The sequence below is a fragment of the Brienomyrus brachyistius genome, unplaced genomic scaffold (genome assembly GCF_023856365.1).
Source record: "Brienomyrus brachyistius isolate T26 unplaced genomic scaffold, BBRACH_0.4 scaffold57, whole genome shotgun sequence".
NCBI lineage: Eukaryota > Metazoa > Chordata > Actinopteri > Osteoglossiformes > Mormyridae > Brienomyrus > Brienomyrus brachyistius.
This window is the reverse complement of record NW_026042332.1, coordinates 1,012,241-1,033,574: the sequence shown is the minus strand read 5'-3', so window position 1 is coordinate 1,033,574 and position 21,334 is coordinate 1,012,241. Positions and strand designations below refer to the sequence as shown.

The 21,334-nt window shown below is 43.6% G+C and overlaps 1 protein-coding gene across 2 annotated transcripts in view; it reads left to right on the top strand.

Annotated features, from left to right (window-relative positions):
* The window catches only part of LOC125724507 (ephrin type-A receptor 3-like), a 431,178-nt gene that overhangs the window by 357,875 nt on the left and 51,969 nt on the right, over positions 1 to 21,334 (top strand). Inside the window, exons 4-5 of one of the 2 annotated variants that reach the window (XM_049001233.1) lie at positions 14,127 to 14,282; positions 18,747 to 19,082. The exons of the other annotated variant lie outside the window; for it this stretch is intronic. Of the exons in view, the coding sequence (XP_048857190.1) occupies positions 14,127 to 14,282; positions 18,747 to 19,082 (492 nt within the window). The remainder of the gene's footprint in view (positions 1 to 14,126; positions 14,283 to 18,746; positions 19,083 to 21,334) is intronic. 2 annotated transcript variants of the gene reach the window in all.

Sequence of the window (21,334 nt, the reverse complement as noted above, 5' to 3'; positions counted from 1 at the left end):
GTGCCCATTGCTTGTGGGATAGGCTCCGGACCCCCGCGGCCCAGTAGGATAAGTGGTTTGGAAAATGGATGGATGGATGGATGGATGGATGGTCATTTTGGCCCACATGTCATCAAAGGGATTATCCCATATCATCCAAAAAGAAACCTGGTTGAGAAGGTAGAAGATCTTGGCCCTCAGCTTGGTAGTAGGGCTGCAGATGTTTGTGAGTCTGAATACTGCCAAAAAATGTAAGTATTAACTCATATCACAGTTACAAGCCTAAACCTTCATCAATCAGCTCTTTCTTTTAATTACTCAGAAGATGTAGCATCACTGTAATAGACCTTTAAATTACACAGAGTGTTTGCTGCAGTTTTACTTTGCTATTGCAAATACTTTTCCCAGAATCCCTTGCCACCGTACCCATAGAAATTCCAGCAAACTGGATGGGAACAGGTGTTTACATTCTCTGCTCATTCATCTTCCCTTTTTACATCGACTGCCAGGTGTTAATGAAATGAAATGATCAGAATCGATGGTTTATAATATTATGCATTTGTTTTGTTTTAACAAAACAGAAAGAGGAGCGGACAGGCACTGTCACTTAAGGTATTCCCTAATTACAGTCTACCTTGGAATAAAATGACTCTGGCAAGATGTGAGCTCAAATCAAGCTGTTTATTTAAAAACAGAGCCAAAGTCTTCAGCATAATTGCTGTAGCGCGGCTGGAGTTGGCAGCGGAGTCCCGCTTAGTCTACCTGTTTTTCTCCTGTATTCATTTCAACATATCAAAAACAGATGGGATTTAAGCAGTGTCTGTGTTGGCTTCAAAGGCTTTGGAGGTCTTATAATCGCTTCTGGATGGGAAGATCCTCAGTTGCATGGTTGGGGTATTGTGATGGGGGGTTTATTGGTGCGTCACCTATTATATGAAATGAAGCTTCATTTGCCTTTTATTCCAGTATGAAAACAGATATATCCAAATGTGTTTTTTAAAGGCATACACGCATATAGAGGTGAGATCAAAGCTTGGGGATTGAGTACAGTCTCAGCCATTTACTTTGCAGCCCCTGGAGTATTTTTCATGAGGTTATGGGCCTTGCTCAAGGGCCCAGTGAAGATGTGCCAACCTTCCGATCGGAGGCACAGAGACCCACCCTGCTGAGAAACCCCTCCCCCCCACCATTGCTGCCTATAATGTTCAGCATTGCTGCTAAAATGATGGCTTTCATTTTGCTTGACAATGCATTTCTGTCACAATTTAAATTAGAAAACACATGGAGAAATGAATCCATAACATACTGTATAATGTGGTAGATTCTGAGTTTGTCCCAATGCAGCGATGGATTTGACATTTAGAATGTAAGATTGACTTTCAGGGCACTGGTAAACATACACGCTTTTGCTGACAGGATACGCGGAGGGACTGCAAAACAGTGTGACTGTAATCTGTTGTCACGATCTGGACAGGTCTCTACCTCCCAGTGTTGCCCAAAATGCACACATGTCTGCTTGACACAGAATGGCTTTTTGCAGTACCCAAATCAGATCTGTATAGCTCTGGATTGGCAGTTTCTATGGCTTTTTGCAGTACCCAAATCAGATCTGCATAGCTCTGGATTAGCGGTTTCTATGACTTTTTACAGTACCTAAATCAGATCTGCATAGCTCTGGATTGGCAGTTTCTATGGCTTTTTGCAGTACCTAAATCAGATCTGCATAGCTCTGGATTGGCAGTTTCTATGGCTTTTTGCAGTACCCAAATCAGATCTGCATAGCTCTGGATTGGCAGTTTCTATGGCTTTTTGCAGTACCTAAATCAGATCTGCATAGCTCTGGATTGGCAGTTTCTATGGCTTTTTGCAGTACCCAAATCAGATTTGCATAGCTCTGGATTGGCAGTTTCTATGGCTTTTTGCAGTACCCAAATCAGATCTGCATATCTCTGGATTGACAGTTTCTATGACACAGTTGTTCTGAGCTCTTGGTTGTAGCACTTTTGCTATTGGAATTGTGAAAGTTTTGGGATGAAGGCTCTGCTATCTAAGCCACTTTTCTTAGCTATTACAAATGTAAAATGATGTTGTAACTGAACAGAAGTAAATGAGAAAGAGTAATAATGCAGCAAATACAGCAATTGCTCCCTTGTGGGGACACTTCAGATTCCTTAATCTTGCATCAGATCCACCCACTGACCCCATTTATCCCCAGTAAGGTAATTATTCTCATCAGGTTACCTGGGCTTCAGCATCTGCACCTTCCTTGTCTGTAGGCACAGAGCGAGAGATTAATCTGCTCAAGCACCATTGTTTCACCTATCACTGGCAAAAGCGCACACAGATAACCTTGAACAAAACACATGAATATATTTGTAAAGATCTGCTAATTTGTCTCTTTTACAACCATTGGATGCAATGTAGTCTTTTGTCTGGCCCTGCTAATTAGCAGGAATTTGTATTTCAGTATCCTCCTGCTCTCTCATTTAGGTTTCACCGTATTTTTTATTCCCATTGGATACACTTTGCAATAATTACAAACCAGCTCTCCGTCCCTAATTATACTTTTTTATTTACCAGTTTGAGGTTATGGTCTTTACTTAAATGGAAGGCGTCTGTTAACGTTTTATCGTTTCGCTGTATCTCTGAAAGCTAAATGTAAATGTGCTGCATGCCGACGGCCCAGGGAGAGGGCTGAGTAGCGTTACATACAGTCCTATTCTCTAAGGAGGGCCCAGGGAGAGGGCTGAGTAGCATTACATACAGTCCTATTCTCTACGGATGGCCCAGGGAGAGGGCTGAGTAGCGTTACATACAGTCCTATTCTCTAAGGAGGGCCCAGGGAGAGAGCTGAGTAGCGTTACATGCAGTCCTATTCTCTAAGGAGGCCCCAGGGAGAGGGCTGAGTAGCGTTACATACAGTCCCATTCTCTAAGGAGGGCCCAGGGAGAGGGCTGAGTAGCGTTACATACAGTCCTATTCTCTAAGGACGGCCCAGGGAGAGGGCTGAGTAGCGTTACATACAGTCCTATTCTCTAAGGACGGCCCAGGGAGAGGGCTGAGTAGCGTTACATACAGTCCTATTCTCTAAGGAGGGCCCAGGGAGAGGGCTGAGTAGCGTTACATACAGTCCTATTCTCTAAGGAGGGCCCAGGGAGAGGGCTGAGTAGCGTTACATACAGTCCTATTCCCTAAGGACGGCCCAGGGAGAGGGCTGAGTAGCGTTACATACAGTCCTATTCTCTAAGGAGGGCCCAGGGAGAGGGCTGAGTAGCGTTACATACAGTCCCATTCTCTAAGGAGGGCCCAGGGAGAGGGCTGAGTAGCGTTACATACAGCCCTATTCTCTAAGGAGGGCCCAGGGAGAGGGCTGAGTAGCGTTACATACAGTCCTATTCTCTAGGTCAATACTAGGTCAAGGACAATCTCCTGTATCTGCCACTGCATTTAATTTTGTGTCCATCACATCAATACAGATGTCTGAATAGTGCGTGATCATGATTACCACAATTAAAGTTAAACTTGAAAGGAGTCTAACAGGCAAGCTGTGTATTTGTGTACAACTGTAGTAAAATTGAAACAGACTTAATGCAGCTCTAGCCGGAGATAAAACCATGTACCTTCCTGTCATGAAAATAATAAGTTGTTAGTAGCCTTCTGTTATAGTCAGCAGTGTAACACAATACATAGATATGTATGTAGGTGGGCTTCTGATGAGACAGACAATGGTGAATTGTTGTTTCTTAGGCTGGGAAGCACCCTTCTGATTTCCGAGACCAATGAGCATATGTTATCCATTCTTCAGTAACCAATGAGCATACACTGTCCATTCCTCAGTAACCAATGGGCATACACTGTCCATTCTTCAGTAACCAATGAGCACATGCTGTCTATTCTTCAGTAACCAATGAGCATACACTGTCCATTATTTAGTAACCAATTACCACACACTGTCCATTCTTCAGTAACCAATGAGCACATGCTGTCTATTCTTCAGTAACCAATGAGCATACACTGTCCATTCTTCAGTAACCAATGAGCACACACTGTCCAATCTTCAGTAACCAATGAGCACATGCTGTCTATTCTTCAGTAACCAATGAGCATACACTGTCCATTCTTCAGTAACCAATGAGCATGCACTGTCCATTATTTAGTAACCAATGAGCACACGCTGTCCATTCTTCAGTAACCAATGAGCACATGCTGTCTATTCTTCAGTAACCAATGAGCATACACTGTCCATTATTTAGTAACCAATGAGCATGCACTGTCCATTCTTCAGTAACCAATGAGCACATACTGTCTATTCTTCAGTAACCAATGAGCATACACTGTCCATTCTTCAGTTAGCAATGGGCACAATCATCGCCTTAAAGCACTTGGAAGTCCACATGTAGTAAAACACACCCAGTACCTCATTGTGCTACAGTAACAAAAAAAAACATGAGGACTATAGAGATAGCCAGAGGTCTGGCACTAAGCAGTTTCGCAGATTGGTGTTGTATACAAAGAGACAGTCTGTCTTATGTACAACATGAGTTTCGTACAATAACAGAGCAGCCATTAATAGTTTGTTTTCTCTCACACCTCTGTTATTTTCTTCCTCTTCAGCCCAGGCAGACCCTGAAGCCTTGTAAACGTCCAGTAGCATACAGGCTGAGGTCTTAACTTGCCTTTTTCAGATCTGACAAGGAGGCCAACCTTACTCGGGACCTGTGGTTACTGACAGCGACTTTGCGTACTGCTTTGTGGGTGCAGGACTCCTGTCTTCTGCTTCAGGCGGCACAAATGCCTGAGCTTCTGCAGAGGAGTCCCAGTGTGCTGGCAGTAACAAATATCCACCCACTTACTCCATGCAGGGGGCCTGAAGGCTTTTCCAGGCAGCACAGGGCACCAGGCAGGGGTGGAGTCCATACAGGATGCCAGTGCAACACAGGCCTTATGCATGCACCCAATAGGCAAATTAGCAATGCTAAATTTAGAGTTAAATTAGAGATGCTAATTACCTTAACTGCATGTGTTTCGACTACAGGAGGAAGCCAGAGAACTCAGAGAAAATTAACATGAGACAGGCTGAACATATAAATCCTACATACACACACACACATAGGGATTAGGTATCTATATATTTTGGGGACTCCACATTCCTTTCTATGGACATAACCTCAATCCGAACAATGGCAACCTTAACCGTTACCCAGCGCAACCGCTAACCTTAACCATAAGTAACCAAACAAGATGCAGGACTTTTGGCTATTTTAGTTTTTCTAATGCATTCACAGACACTAGGTCCCCACAATGTAAAATAATGATGCCCCCCCCCTCCACCCTCAGGTGGACTTCAAACCCCCAACCTGGGAGGCGTGTGGCAACAGTGCTACTTACTGAGTCACCTTGCTGGCTCATAATGAAGATTATGTCTCATTAATCTAAAAATGTGTTAATGTAAGTGATTTCTGACGACCTCCATCTAAACTGTTCTTTTGGGCTAAAACACACAGGATAGATTTAGATGAATTGTGTGGTTTGTACACCATGCAGTTTGATCCAAACACATAACTGGCAATTCTCCTGTCAGCTGCTATTTAGACGTCCCTTTTTTGAGAACTAGCAAGTGAAAAGACTGACTACAACACAGGGCTTCTGCAACATGCAGATGACTGGACCGTTCTCTGAAAATAATGAACTGCAGTTCTAAATTCCGCCTGTCTGGATGGCTGGCATGAAGCAGGGTTCCGGTGTGAGTTCTGCCCAACCCCTCTCTTAATGAGCTACTTCATATGCATTTTCGTTTCGTAGTCGCATAATTATTTGCAAATGCAATTCCCCAGCATTTCTTAAGTGCCATTTCATCATTTGATATGATTACATTTAAAGGAATTTTCCCCCTACATACAAAATACTGGCACATCAATTAGGCAAGCAGGAAAAGTCCAATTATAGGCGAACAGCCCCATTTATCATAAGATGTGTTACTATTAGAGTTCATCTTTTTTTATAGGTTATATTCAGAATTTACTTCCAGTGTGTGTGGGAGAAGCAAATGTAATTATAAGCCGTATCGCTGCTGGCTTAACATTTGGATCGTATTCCCTTATTTTAAAATATAGATTGTGGGAAACATCCATATTCAGTGGACCTTAATGTTTTGACTTTTATGCACATGTAATGCTTAAAGTAAGTGAAAAATGGCCAACCGTCAAGTGTTTCAAACAGAAATATGTGGCACTATAATTTTTGTTCGCTGATCATATGAAGCTGCATATCACATTTACTGTACAATTCTTTTTTTCTGTTATAGTACATATTTTAAAAAAGTGTTTTGTAAGGGGTTTAAATACATTGCAATAATGAAATATGCCAGAGTAATAAAATTGTGAGTGTAATGAAAGTACAAGGTGGCCACCTTAATGACCCACAGAAGACGCCCTGGACTCTCATTTAATGTTTTGTCCAATTGAGTTTCATTCTGGTCTGGAAATAATGCACATGCGGCAAAAATATCATCACAATCCCTCGCCTAATTATACTAGTATTAATTCCTAAGGCATGATTTATCATACAGTCCCGCAAATTAGTAGTTTATGAGTCTCTAAATATACTGTGAGAGAGTACAGCTGCTTCGAATAAAATGGCCAACCAATTTCTTTAGGAGATTAAGTATAAGGCATTTCTGTATTTTGTATTTCACTCGATATCTGCAATGTATAGGAGGAAAAGAATTTCACACTTTGTCCGCTCTGCACAATGTGAGAATCTGCTTGCATGTATGTCTGTGCATTTTTTTCCCTCCATAACAAGCCCCGGTTGGCATGATGAGGTATTCAGAAAGTTTTCTATGCTGCTTTCTGGAAAGCGGTGATCTTGCTGTTGCAGAATTGCATTACCTTCCCCTCCGTTCAGTCTCCAGGAGGAAAATTGCCAAGCAAGCTTCAGAAAAAGGCACAAAGTTTCACCATGCTTAGTATTTTCCAAAGCAAAATGAAGGTCGCTTGTTCTCTGCCAGACAATTAGCGTTCCTTGGGTTGTTAACAGTAACCATGTGCAATTAGTTTTTGGATGCTTGATGCATTTTTACTCAGTCTTTCTGAGAGAGATGGTGCTTTTCTGGTCAATGTACTTTCTGTCGCAAATCTATGTGCTGCCCTTCTTCTTTGAGGTCATTGTCTCAAGTTGTTGTTTTCAATTGTATATTGAATTGCCAATGCCATCTGAGAAGGTAGAATGGTCATCATCTCCATATCGGTTATTACCCTCCCATAAGTGAAATGCACAGAATATGCACCACATGCTTGTGTATGGACTGACCGGGCTGTGGTAGTTCACACAGATAAGCATTATCTCGGTATTTTATCTCCAAATTAAATCCCCTCACTTGACTCATCCAGTTCTGCTCCGCCCTCTTTTAACAGCTGCCAATCAGATTGCAGCATATATGTAGGATAAGTGCCAATCAGAAAGAGCAAAACAAATGTAATCTCTAGAAAAGAGCATCTCGGAGGCATTTGACAGACGGGATGCAGATGGGACACAATTTCAGCTGGTTACCCTCCCACGTGCTACCCAGTGCCAAAAGCTCCCCATCGCCGCGGGTGAATGGATACAAATGATATATTTTAAATGGTATTATAGCTACAGCAAGAAGCATATCTAGAAACTGCAAAACAGGCCAAATGTAATTATATTCTGGTGGTGCATGTTGGTACGAATGTCACATTCAACAGTTCCAGCATTATTTGTCTTGCTTTATTCAAACTTATAAAGGCTTTCTTAACCTAATTTGAAATGGTCTCAGGCCAGACATACCAAACAGAAGCCGAAGGAGGATTATGTGGAAAGTATTAGTGCTTCATCAATGAGGCCATTTCATTTGCAGTTTTTTTTCCTCCCATGAGACAAAGCCTTTGATTAACTTATAAGAAGGTTCATCAAACAATAAATTAAAAACAAAACTAAAACAATTCAGAGTCAACAGATGAGTGATTAAAAAAAATAATTGTCTTCTTAAACAAGATTTAGGCTTCTTAAGCACAACAGCATGGAAGCAAAAAGTAAGAAAGTGTGTTTATCGGGGAAGAGCCTTTTCCATGGGGTAAAGTGGGACTTGAATGAAAACTGATTACAGAGCAGGCTTAGTCCTCTGTGGAAATCAACAGGCCACAACCAGGGAGAAAACTCAGTTCAATCTGCATGCTGTTTCATAAAGATTCAAGCAATGCAACAAACTTTAAGTGAATTATTTATTCTGTTACAGCTCAATCTTCCTGCAGATGGCCAGGCAGGGAGGTTGGAAATACATGTCCCCGTTTTTTGATAAATGGACAGGGTGGAAGCAGCGATGGGACAGCTGGAATGCTGGAAGAGTCAGACAACCAGCACTGAATTAGGTCTAATGGCAAATAAAATATCAACCCGCAGCATAGCCATAAACCGTGTTTCCCTCCCTTACAATAATAATGAGATTGTTTAGCTGAGCATATTTATATGAACATTAATTCACGACACACACTCACTGGTCATTTATCAGCTGCTTATGACTGCTTGTGTCCTTTTTGCTGCAAAGACACCAGGCTAAACGTTTGCCTAATAGGGTCTTTGCTATGGCGTACATATCACAGTAACAAGGTGAGCATTTCTTGAATTTAAATTATTTTTTTTTCGTTCTTAGTAAAAAAAAAACAGTACTCTGTGTCCAAGGTAAAATATGGCATTGTATTCATGCATCATCATTACTGTCAAAGTTAATTAAGCATATTACTTAGTTAATTATCAAGCATGTTGATCATAGCATTAGATAATGTACAGCATGTGAACGGCAGAGAGAGCGCTGATGAAGAATCTCCTAATGAGAAATCTTCATTAGGAGTCTAGGAGCGGAAGAGGCGGCGGCGCTGCTGCGTGTGTCAGTGCAAACAGGTGGAAGCAGATTGGTAACGTACTTAAAAAGGGATTTTTACTCCGGGAGGATGTGATGTCAGTCGCAAATAAATAACAAAATCCTTAAAAGGTTCTTCTGTGTTTTTCTCATTGTTGTTGGAGCAATAACAAATAAATGAAATCACATTTTGATAATACGGACCTGTACATTTGTTTGGAAAGCTCAAAGCAAAAGAATTCCTTTCGGTAGTGCCTGCGTATTATTTCATTGCACAATAAAGGGCACAGTTTCTGCTTTTAATCGTACTGTACAGTGTACAGTGCCATTTTACTCGTATTGATTTGCCCACCTTTATATTCTCCATTACGACATGATTTATATCCTGCAGTTCTATAGCAACACTCCATTTGCTTTTATGGAAAATAAGGGCTTTTAAAATGTATTTTAAAACGATGATCACAATATGTTGTGTTCTGTTACTTGCTCGCACCTTGTTGTTAGGCTTGGTAAATTGGGTAAAACTATGGTTAAATTCTGAAGGTACTTCAGTTGTACAATCTGTACAAGAATTTTTTACTTTTTTAGTTCATACTTTATTTCATAGTGCCCATTTTAACAAAATATTTCTATAGTCTGCCGGCTATAATAATAATAATAGTAATAATAATGATATATTTTTGATTTAGTGTTATTACCAAGTCAGAAATCATTTTCTTCGGAGAGAGTTGACCTTTATTGTTCTGTAATGCCTTTTCGATGAACGCTCTACAGTACGTGCGTGAGAAGGTCTCTGTTGCTTTTGGACTCGCCTCTCTGCAGGCAGGGAATTCAGGTCAGCGGTTCGGCTAAGCGAGGGATACTCTGACAGCCAGGTCTGATGAATCAGATGGTGTCAGGGCCAATCCCTTACCTCTGGCAGAGCTGAGCTGGCTAAAATGCTCCTGGAGGATCAGCTGTCAGCTGCCTGATGTGTGGTGAAGCCCCATCCTGTAACTGCGCTGCCGGCAGTCAGTATACGTACCGTACGTGTTATTACTCACGTTACGTACCCGACCGGATTTATGGTGCCTAATGTGCGGCGTCTGTAGTGATTGTACATCCTCAAGGACTCCCAGTCACTCCCATCCCATGGCTTGATTTTAAGAGCTGAACTATTCTGCAACATTTGTTCACGTGGGTCTGCAAGTAAATGCTGCAGAATTGTGCTCCTCTTGAAATCGCTGGTCTTCTGCAGCGTGGCGAAGCGCATAGCCAGGGAAGAAGGCAAGCGCGGGACGGCCTTCATGGAGGTTGTGTCGAGGACGGCCGGGCCCCAGCTGTGGACAGGTGAGGTCCCTGCACATCTGCCGGACGAGTGCTGCGAGCACCATCCGGGCCGCTTAAAGAAAGGTCTCTGAAGTTTGGGTGACTTCCAAAGCTCATTAACTTTGGGAAAAACACAGAATGAGCTGAGATCTCCTGAGTCTCCGCACCACCCCGATTCTCCCGCCGCGAGCTGAATACAGGGGAACCTGCTGGTGTCCCGTACCAAAACTCACCAGTCACATATCTCTGCCGAGTAACCAAGTTTGCCAAACTCAGGATTTTATTTGTTTTTTAAATGGTAATTATCGTGGAAATCACAAAGACAGTATTAACATATATTTGCAGTTTATAAAACTTCAACCAGCTGATCTGAGTACATATGTGTTTAATATCCATCCATGCATCCATTTTCTGCTGCTAATTTGGGTCCAGGTCACGGCGACACCAATCTGAGAAGGGATGCACAGGGATACTCCTTCTCCCCAGCCACCTCCTTCAGCTCCTTCAGGGGGAGATCAAGGCATTCCCAGGCCAGCTGAGAGATTTAAGCTCTCCAGTGTGTCCTGGGTCTGCCCTGGAGTCTCTTCCCGGTTGGCTAATGCCCAAAACGCCTCCTCATGGAAGCATCCAGTAGGGATCCTAGAGAGATGCCTAAACTACCTCAGCTGGCTGCTTTTTATGCTGAACAACAGTGGCTGTACTTTCAGCCTCCTCACCCTCATTTCTAAGGCCTCGACAACAAAGGAAGCTTGTTTCTGCGGCATATAACCATGATGTCATTCTCTCAGTAACTAGCCAAAGCTTATGACCGCAGGTGAGGGTAGGAACGTAGATCACCAGTAAATCGATGGCTTCACCTTTTAGCTCAGCTCTCTCACCACAACAGACCAGTGCAATGCCCATATTCCTGCTGATGCCCACTGATCCACCTGTTGATCTCCCATTCCGTTCTTCCCTCACCCGTGAACAAGACCCTGAGATACTTGAACTCCTCCGCTTGTTGCAGTAACTCATCTCTAGCCTGGTGGGGGCAATCCACCCTTTTCTGGTTGGGAGCCTTTGCCTCAGTCTTAGAGGTATGGATCCTTATCCTGTTCGCTTCAGACTTAACTGCAGACGTACCCCAGTGCACACTGGATGTTATTAGGACACGAATAACTGAACCAGACCCCCTCCACCCCTTGGCTGCATCTAGAAATTCTCTCCATAGCCCTCATGGGATCCAACACCCACTGGGAAAGAGTCTGGCAAAGCAAACCAAACTCTTGGTCCAGTTATAAAGGGACCTAATGGCCAACAGCAGGTCCTGCACCCCATGCTCCCCAAGAACCCCCCACAGGACCTCCCAAGGTAGATGAAGACTGGTTTGACAGGCATTCATAAATCTACTACTGTCCTAGTGAGTTTCCCACAACCATGGGTACATTTCCCAAAAGCCTTCACAGTTGGTACCATTCATTTGCATGGGCAAGTCCTCCTCTGAATTCCCTGTCTTTGCTTCCTCCAAGGAGAGCGTAACAGTAGGACTTAGGAGGCCCTCGAATTACTCCTTGCACTACAGTCAACAGCATCCTCCCATCCCTGCTGTGAACAGCATAGGAAAAACACCACTTGCGGCTCCTGAGTCTTCCATGGCTTCACTGAACTCCTGCCATACCCGACTGTTTCTTTCCACGACAGCCACAGTCCACTTGGCCTGCTGATACCTGTCAGCTGGGGTCCCACAAGCTAACCAAGCTCAGAAGGCCTCCTTCTTCAGCCTGACAATTCCCTTTACGCTGGTGTCCACCACCAGGGTTGGGGGCTGTTGCCGCAACTGGTGCCTACAATCTAATGGCCATAGCTCCGCAAAGGGTAAATTCCAGGTACCAGGGTGGGGGTCCCGGTCTCCTAGTCTCCCTAATCCATGCAAGGTTACACGATCTTTAAAGCTTCTTTTCGTTAGGGGTCTTTCTGAATTGCATTTCGTTGGCTCGCCTTGGACCAATTTACCTTGGGAAACTCTACCAGGGGCAATTGCCCCCAACAACATAGCTTCTAGGATTGAAAAAGAGCCACCAAAAACCAGTATTACCATTAAATCATTTTGCTAATGTTTGCTTTTCTAAGCATTTGTAGAATATTTTCCATCAGTGAGTCAGTAATTGTTTGTAAATGTTTTGTTTATTTTCTCCGAGTGTCCAGGGTGCCACATCTTCCACTTAGAAAACATCTTAAGCAGTCAAGTGGTCAAAGGTATAATGGAAATAATCACATTGTGAGGGAAAAATGTTCCTTAAGCTCATGGGCATGCAGCGAGTTAGAGGGCATGTGATGTGCTGTGGCCCCCTGTGGCAGGAGCGATGTGCCCCCATCTGCCAGGACTGCTGAGTGTTAAGCCGCAGTTTCACGCCGATTATCTCCATCCCTGTGCTATTCTTGAGAATGCTTTAATTCATCAGCGGGCAGAAATGCCAAGCACACAGCCCCCCTCTGCTTCAGGCCCAAACCCTTAAATACCTGGTCTTGCATTACCTTGTTAAATCGATGAGTATTGTGACAGCCGCCAGAAAGGGGAATTTGCTAAATGTGCACAGGGACAAGGGCCTCTGTCTCGGAAAACACTTTAAACTAACAGAGTGAGGATAACTGTGGACCCTTTGAAATTTGTCGCTTGTCCGAGGGACACTTGAGCTTTGCGGCACCTCTGTAGCTCCTCTGTGCATCTTTTCAAATAGCCTTTACTTCAGTTAGCTCACCTGAACAGGGAATGCATAAGACCCAAGGGCTATAAACGCAGCGGGGGCAGGTGTCTGCGTTAGCTTAAGCGTATGCGACGGGGATTTTAAACGTCCTCTCTGTCTCGGTAATAAACCATCCAGTGTATTTCGGGAGGCCGCCGGCGTGGCATTCAGGGGGCACTACGCAAAGCCCCTGCAGTTGTTAAGAAGCACCGCTATATGCTAAACATTAAAACAAACAAAAGCAAGCCAGTCCTCTGCTTTAGTTCACTTGGAAGGCAGTTGCTACCGAAAGCCTGAGAGCAAAGATGACGTGTGACTATTTTGCCCCAAAGGAAAAAAAAAAAAAAAAAACATGTTTTTTATGTTAGTGTTCAAAAATAAATTAGCATTTTTGCTTATAGCAAAACAAATGAACTTGCATGTGACTTGTATCTTACCTTCATACGAGTAGTGTAAGTAACACAATTTAGCGCACAAATCCACACAATGATTTTCAAGATAAGTGTTTGTGGGACACTGTGAGAAAGGTCTGTGTGCTGTGCTATGCAGCTTACTTTACATATGCGGATCATTTCTGCAGTGCTTTTTGCATAAATTACAGTCATTGAAATATTACTGTATAGAATACTGTAAAGAAATATTGGTGTAATCTCTTTTACTATTACCGCAACATTTTTTTCAGATATTTACTGAGGTAATGTTGCAGTAAAGTTATGGTTTTAATAGGTTTAGTGTTATGCTGTAGTAAAGCAGGGGGAGGCGTGGTGATAAGGTGGGTTGCTTCACACAGGGTTGGGGGTTTGAATCCAGCCCCTGCCCTGGATGTGTGGAGTTTGCATGTTCTTGCATGTTCTTGCAGCTGGTCTGGTGTCCATTGTGTACAATTATGGGCATCTACCCCATAATGGACTGGCATCCCACTCAGGGTGTATTTCAGCCTTGTTCCCTATGTTGCCTAAAACAGGCCCCAGACCAGGATAACTGGTTAGAAAATTTTTTGGAGGTTATTATGTTTTGTATGATATAACTTGAGTTTCCTTCATTTGTACAGCTGTATATGTATTTGTTCACTGGTCTTGGACCAGCAATGTCTTAAATAATGAAGTTGACTTTGGCAGATGTTTTTCCGCTTCCGGTTTTCCAAAGCCAGCTTCTGGTTCGCTTCTCTTCTCCAGTCCTGGGTGTATCCAGCCTACAAGTGCTTTCCTTGACCATCTGTCTCCGTTTTCATTCCCCAGCTTGCGGGCTTGGATTCTACAAAGCGTTCCCCGGGAACATCAGGTGCTCCAAGTGTCCTCCGCACAGTTTCAGCCTCGACGAGGGCTCGTCTCTCTGCCCCTGTGAGAAGGGATTCTTCAGGGCCCCCAAAGACCCCCCAAGCATGGCCTGTACTCGTAAGTTACAGATGGTTTTTGTTTGAACCCTTTACATTGTAGCCTTGCTGCTATAAAAGCATTGGCACCCTTGCTGTATGTCCAATGACGTATGAGGTTTTAATTACCATGCACAAATTATATGAATATGTAACATTTATGGATTGATTGCATATTTTCTTTACGCTTCAAGCTGTGTTTATTCATATCTTTATGGGGACTCTCCATTCATTTCTATGGGAAAAACCAATGGCAATAACAAAAAACAATGATATCCTTAACCTCTACCCAACCCTGACCTGAACCATGAGTAACCAAACAAAATACAAGATTTATGGCATTTTTAATTTTTTGAATGCAGCCACAGATTTTCTATAAGAATGAAATTTCCCTTCTGAGGACTGAAAAAGTGGTCTGCACAATGTCAGAATAACAGGTTTTTATCACATTGTGGGGACATTTGGTTACAAACAAACACACAAATACAGGTTTTTAATTATATCTTTGTGGGGACTCTCCATTCATTTCTATGGGGAAAACTCTAATCCCAACATGACGACCATAACCCCTACCCAGCCCTAACCTTAACCATAAGTAATCAGTTTTTGATTGCATTCACAGGTCTTTGTGGGAACCTGAAAAATGGTTTCCACAATGTAATATAAACCTAACACACACACACACACATACACGTACACACACAGAGAGTTTTGTGTAACTCGATGTTTACGTACACGTTTAGGGACATTCATAATTGTGTTGGGGCTGAGTCTAAGGAGCAGCATCCCAGGAATGCCAATCTTCTGGTCTCTCTGCGTTTTTGATGAGGACGTCGTCTTCCGGGGTTCTGTCCCTCAGGCATGCGTATCTCCGTGTGGCACTGTGTCTGTACACCACTGAAAAAACAGTGACATTAGTGGCCCAGTTTATATAAAGGGAAACTGGGTAATGCAATGTTTTGGGATTAGAATTAATAATTGTTCATTGTTTCTGATTCTAAGTCTTCATAAATGATTCACCGCCATGTCATTACAGCTTAATGTTTGCATGAAATCACAGTTTAGCCAGAGCAATTTATTGTCAATTAAAATGCTATCTGACTGTAATGCAAATTGGTGAAAGGACTCTTGACAGAGCAAGCGTGGGGGTGAGGAGCTGTGGGGTGGGGGTGCTGGTGAAGCAGGAACCACTAACATACATTATGAGGACATGCACTGGAGAATGCAGCCATCCAGAAGAAGCTCACATTCAGTGTGAATGAGTGACCATGTGCACTGGAAAGCATGGGCCATTGGTAGCTTTATGTTGAGGAATAATGGAAAGTGGACGGTGATGGAGGCATGTTCATTACAAGAATGGTGAATGGAAAAAAGAGAGGAAAAGAACGTGGAAAACTTCAGTGGGGGTCAGGAAATGAAATGAAGAGGAAAATATGTCTAATAAAATGAATGATGGGTGATTATAATCAGCATGCAAATCGTCCTCCTGATGGATGCCTGCAAGCCAGCTTCCACTCCAGTTACAGAACCAGGCAAAAGTCTGGATCACCTGCTAAAAATCATTTGATTTTCAATAAGATATTGCAGTTAAACATAACACCAGGTTATTTAGTTAGCATTATTTTACCAAGGAAAGAGAGAGAGTGCTGCACACATCACCCCCCCGCCCCCCCCCCCCCCCCCCCCCCAGTCCCCCGACCTAAACTCTACATTACTGGTTTAGGATGAGTTAGAGAACAATCCAGAAGCTGGCTGAAAGAACGGCAAGAGTCTGCAATGCTGCCATTGACCCAAAAGAGTCTGATTTGAAAAGTATGAGAAAATGTAGAGATTTTGGACACTTCTGTTGGTTGTTGTAGTATTTGATATGTACATGTATTACGTATTCATTGCCTCAATGCATTTTACTATTAGCCAAATTAAATACAAAATCATTAAAAGCAGCTTTGCCCAGACTTTTGACTGGTACTGTTTTATAGCTGTTTCCCTGAACAACCGCAGTGAATGGTAATTATGTTCGGCCATTCAAAACCTGAGAATGAGCATAAAGATGCATAAAACTTCTTTTGTTTTTTTCTGAAGCTGGAATTTAAAGCATAAACCATACCGGTGATCGCGAGGCTCCTACCTTAGAGGAAGAAAAACAGCCCCGCATTTCATATTTCTGATCCCAAAAAGCCGTTATCTGCCAGGAGATTAAAAAGCAGGACTCCAGTGCGGGAGGTGAACAGACAGCTGATGGACGGGACACGATTGTGCCGTGATGAAGCTTAATGGAATAATACAGAAGGATGCAACAGGCTGTGGGGGTGTGGGTCCGCCTGAAGATCTTTTGTGGGAACAGGCTTATTTATAGACGACTCTGATTTCTGATGCCCTAGAAGGGCAGCGTCATGATGGCGGTGGGCGTTGTCCAGTGCCCTCCCGAACCCCACACTGCAGCTACTGCAGACATGAGATGCCTGTGGATCTAACACTGCTGCCTTCCAGCTGCCAGCTTACTGCCATCATTAGTACATGTACAGTGGCATAAAACATTAGAGAACAGGAGAAATTTTTGTAATATACAAAGTCACAGCTTATCCAAATTCAAAGTCATTCTAACGTGAATAGAAGAAATGTATTTCAATCATGTTTCATCAGTGAAAGCTTATGCTACACCTCAAAATAAATGGTTTAAACAAGAAATTGATGAAGGCATGCAATCAAAATTAGAGAACGGTTAGCATTTTTTTTGTAGAAGAATCCTACGAATGAATTATGTCAACTTTTTTTGATGGTTACAACTCAGAAATTAATAGGAAGCATAGAGGCCCTTGCACATCAGTGCCCAGAGGACAAACCCACTTTCTCACACTTCTCTGACTTGATTTTGTTCCGCTCGTCTTCCAGTTTCATCCAGATTATTTTTTTTTAACTGTAGTGGGTTTGTTTGCCATAATTTTGTCGCCAGTTGCCTTCCAGGGATTTTTCATAAGGTTCAGATCAGGACTCTAGACAGGCCATTTAGTCACCTTGATGTTTTCTGCTTTGGGGAATTGCTTCACTCGCTTGGTAGTGTGGAAAGGGCCATTGTCTTGTATAAAAATGACTGGGTGATGCTCGTAGGGAAGGAACCGCATGTTAGTGAAGGAGCTTCTGATGCCCATTAGCATTCACCTTAGCATGTAGCGGAATGAGATTCCTGACTCCTGCTGCAGAGAACATACCCCACCCATGACACTTACCCCTCCCAGCTTTTCTGACTTCTTCACACGCTTTTGGTGGAGTCTTTCCTCAATTCAACTCCACAAATAACATTTCCGATCTGAACCAACTAAATGAAGCTTGCTTTCACCACTGAAATTAACTCTGGACCTGTTCTCCTCTGTGCACATGACATGCTCCTCAGCAAAGGGCTACTCTCGCCTTTGCAGACTTCTTGCAGATGAGTGGCTTGGTCACTGCGGAATGAGCTTTCAGTCCATATTGTCCCAGACGATGAGACCCTGCCAAGACAATCTATTGCCCTTCCCAGATCTAATCTGGCGAGCAGTTCCAGCTGTTGAACCGACCCCACAAGAGTCTCTCCATCATCCTGTTCACTTGTGCTTTCGTCATATGTGGGCAACCAGCCTTTGTTGGTACAGCTTCAGTATTTAAGAAATGAAGGTCTTGTCATCATTAGCTTCTCTTCCAGTGGCTAAGAGGGTCAGATGTCACAGGGTCTCAGGCACCTAGAAGAGGCCCATCATTTTGCATAGTGACTACCAATGTAGTCAGATAGACTGGGGATGGCAGATATTTCAAGATATTTCAGACTAGAACTGTCAAGTATAACAAATCATTCTCTAATTTTGATTGCATGCCTTCTTCAAATTTCTTGTTTAAACTTTTATTTTGTGATGTAGCGTAGCTTTCACTGATGAAATATGATTAAAATATATCTCATCTATTCATGTTTGCATTTGGACAAGCTGTGACTTTGTTAGAAAAAAATATCTTGTTCTGTAATTTTGATCACTACTGTATATATAAATATAGCATCAGCCATACATCAACATTGATGTTTGAAAGTATGAATAGCAAAAATGCTGGCTCGTTTTACACAGATTATTTCATGAAGATAAACCAACCTGAATATTTAAAAATGCAAATTAACATTTAGAGTTTACTTTAATGACTTACCAAGCTGACAAACATAACAATAATGTATAAAGGAGGTAAACATTATGTTACCTGTAATTTGATCTTTGAAATTCTGTCAGTTTTAATTTTGGGCCAGTGTTTGGCGAGTTTGGCCAGAAGGTCGCTGGTTCAAATCCCAGGGTTGGCAGCGTGTTGGGTCCCTGAGCAAGGCCCAAACCCTGGGACTGACTGACCCTGGTTTTTAAATCGCACATCACATTGGATAAATCAGATAAATAAGTAAATGAAAATGCAATCAGAAATAGTACTTCCTGTTAATTTTACCCCGTGTGCTTTGCCCTCCCCCCCTCGCTGCTAGGCCCCCCATCCCCCCCGCGAAACGTCCTCTTCAACATCAACGAGACCTCGCTGTTCCTGGAGTGGAGCCCACCCAGCGACACTGGCGGCCGCAAGGACCTGACCTACAACGTGCTGTGTAAGAGGTGCGGGCCGGACCCCGGGCGCTGCGAGCTGTGTGGTGGGGAACTGCGCTTCGTGCCGCACCCCCGCGGCCTCATCAACGCCTCCGTCACCGTGCTCGACTTCTCCGCCCACACCAACTACACCTTCGAGATTGAGTCCCAGAACGGCGTGTCGGAGCTGAGCCCGTCGCCGCGGCCCATGGCCGCCATCACCATCAGCAGCGACCAGGCCGGTGAGTTCCCGCCGCTCCTCCCAAACTCATCTCGGCCTTCACTGCACTCCTTTGAACCTTATCTGTTCCACTTCCTGAAAAAAGGTCCCCTTTTGTTATTGGCTGGGAATAATTTCATACTCCTCTCAGACTGGATCGTGTCTAGCAGATATTTTTGGGTGTCTGTGTCCCCAGGAGTGTAGATTGAACTGCTTTCAGTGCTACAGTAACACTGTGCATCAACTTCTCCTCTCACCCTCACTTTCCAGCATAAATCCTCAGTTTCCAAGCTTGGGAAACAATGCAGCTTGTATGTGTCTATATATGTAATTTTTCTAAAACATCTCTGTGCTCGCTAATTGCAGCATATCTCGCTGTTGTTATTGCCGATTTATTCAGGTTTGTCCAAAAAGCTCTCTGGAATAGTGCGATGTCACACCACATTTATTTAACTGTGTTTGTTCAAAAAATGGTTGGTATAGCAGCGAGGCATCTTGAAGTCGTTACCTCCCAGCGTGATGTGTAACTGATCCCTCGTTCTGCAGAATACGGTCACACTGCAGGCTAATGGTCGGCCTGGACTAATCGGTAGTACTGGGAGTGAGATCTCTGAAAGGTCTGTTGCAGCCAATGCAATTAAAGTGAAGAGGAAACTGCTTTTTATATCAGGGCTGCTTGGGGCTATGTAGTTTATTACCTAGAATAAAGTAAATGATACTGAGCAGCTGCATACAGTCATAACTTACCCAATAGAAGCATCATGTTTATTATTACTCGGAAAAAAGGCACTGTGAATTAGTATGTATAAATGTACACTACTTAAATCACACAAGGCAGCCCCAGTAAGTAAATAAGAAAGGTAGTCTGTCACAGAGCATAATATGAATGAAATATCCTTGGCAGTTGTAGCTGATTTGTGGATTCGATTTACAAAATATGTGTTTGAGTGAGATGTGTGGGCGGCAGGCGGATGGAGATGGAGCAATGAGCCAGTGGATGCTCATGAGCTGGGGTGCAGAAGACGCATGGATACCCTGGCAGATTCAGGGGCCCAGAACTTTACAGGGGCCACAGTAGGGACATGGATACCCTGGCAGATTCAGGGGCCCAGAACTTTACAGGGACCACAGTAGGGGCATGGATACCCTGGCAGATTCAGGGGTCCAGAACTTTACAGGGACCACAGTAGGGGCATGGATACCCTGGAAGATTCAGGGATCCAGCACTTTACAGGGGCCACAGTAGGGGCAGGGATACCTTGGCAGATTCAGGGATCCAGCACTTTACAGGGGCCGCAGTAGGGGCAGGGATACCCTGGAAGATTCAGGGGTCCAGCACTTTACAGGGGCCACAGTAGGGGCATGGATACCCTGGCAGATTCAGGGGCCCAGTACTTTACAGGGGCCACAGTAGGGGCATGGATACCCTGGCAGATTCAGGGGTCCACTTCTTTACAGGGGCCACAGTAGGGGCATGGATACCCTGGCAGATTCAGGGGTCCACTTCTTTACAGGGGCCACAGTAGGGGCATGGATACCCTGGCAGATTCAGGGGTGCAGCTCTTTACAGGGGCTCTTGAATATGTTAGTGAAACACTGGGGGTTGAGTTGCCCATACTGTATACAGGGTGTTGTGGGCAAGATGTCAGGGGACCTAGAATGGCAGTCAGTGTCCTTGCTTATGAGTATTTAAGAGCAAATTTTAAAAAGATTTTTAAAAATAATAATAAAACAAAAACTAGAGGTAGAGTTTATTAAAGAACAGCAGTTTTGCCCATAGCACTTTAATGAATTGAACAACAAAGCCAACAAAATTGATCAGTTGTTCCCCTAACAGGATAATATGCTGTAATTTTTTTGTTGCAGAGAAAGCAAAAACATGCTCATCATCGCACATCAGGCTCTGGTCTTGGAGATCTTGCAGTTCAGCTTTTCAAAAGCAGGGAGCAGGAAGAAAGGATCCTATTTGGAAAGCAGCCGACGCTGGTAAAAGGCTCAGCTTGCCTAGTGACGGGAGAATTGATTCACTGAAGAAGGAGGGAAATGCAGAGCAGGGAAACTAAATGGTAGCATGTTACTTTAGAAAGCATGGCTAATGTCATGTGGCACCCTGATTACTACAGTGGGCTTCCAAGGCGTCAAATGACTGCTGAGGTGTTGCCCTGTTAGAGTGGTGGGCGGGGCTCCGGGTGACTAGGCCATGACTGACGGCACATGGCAGGCCTGGGGGAGGAGCAGGGGCGAAGCCAGCTGTCAGATACCTGACGGTGACTG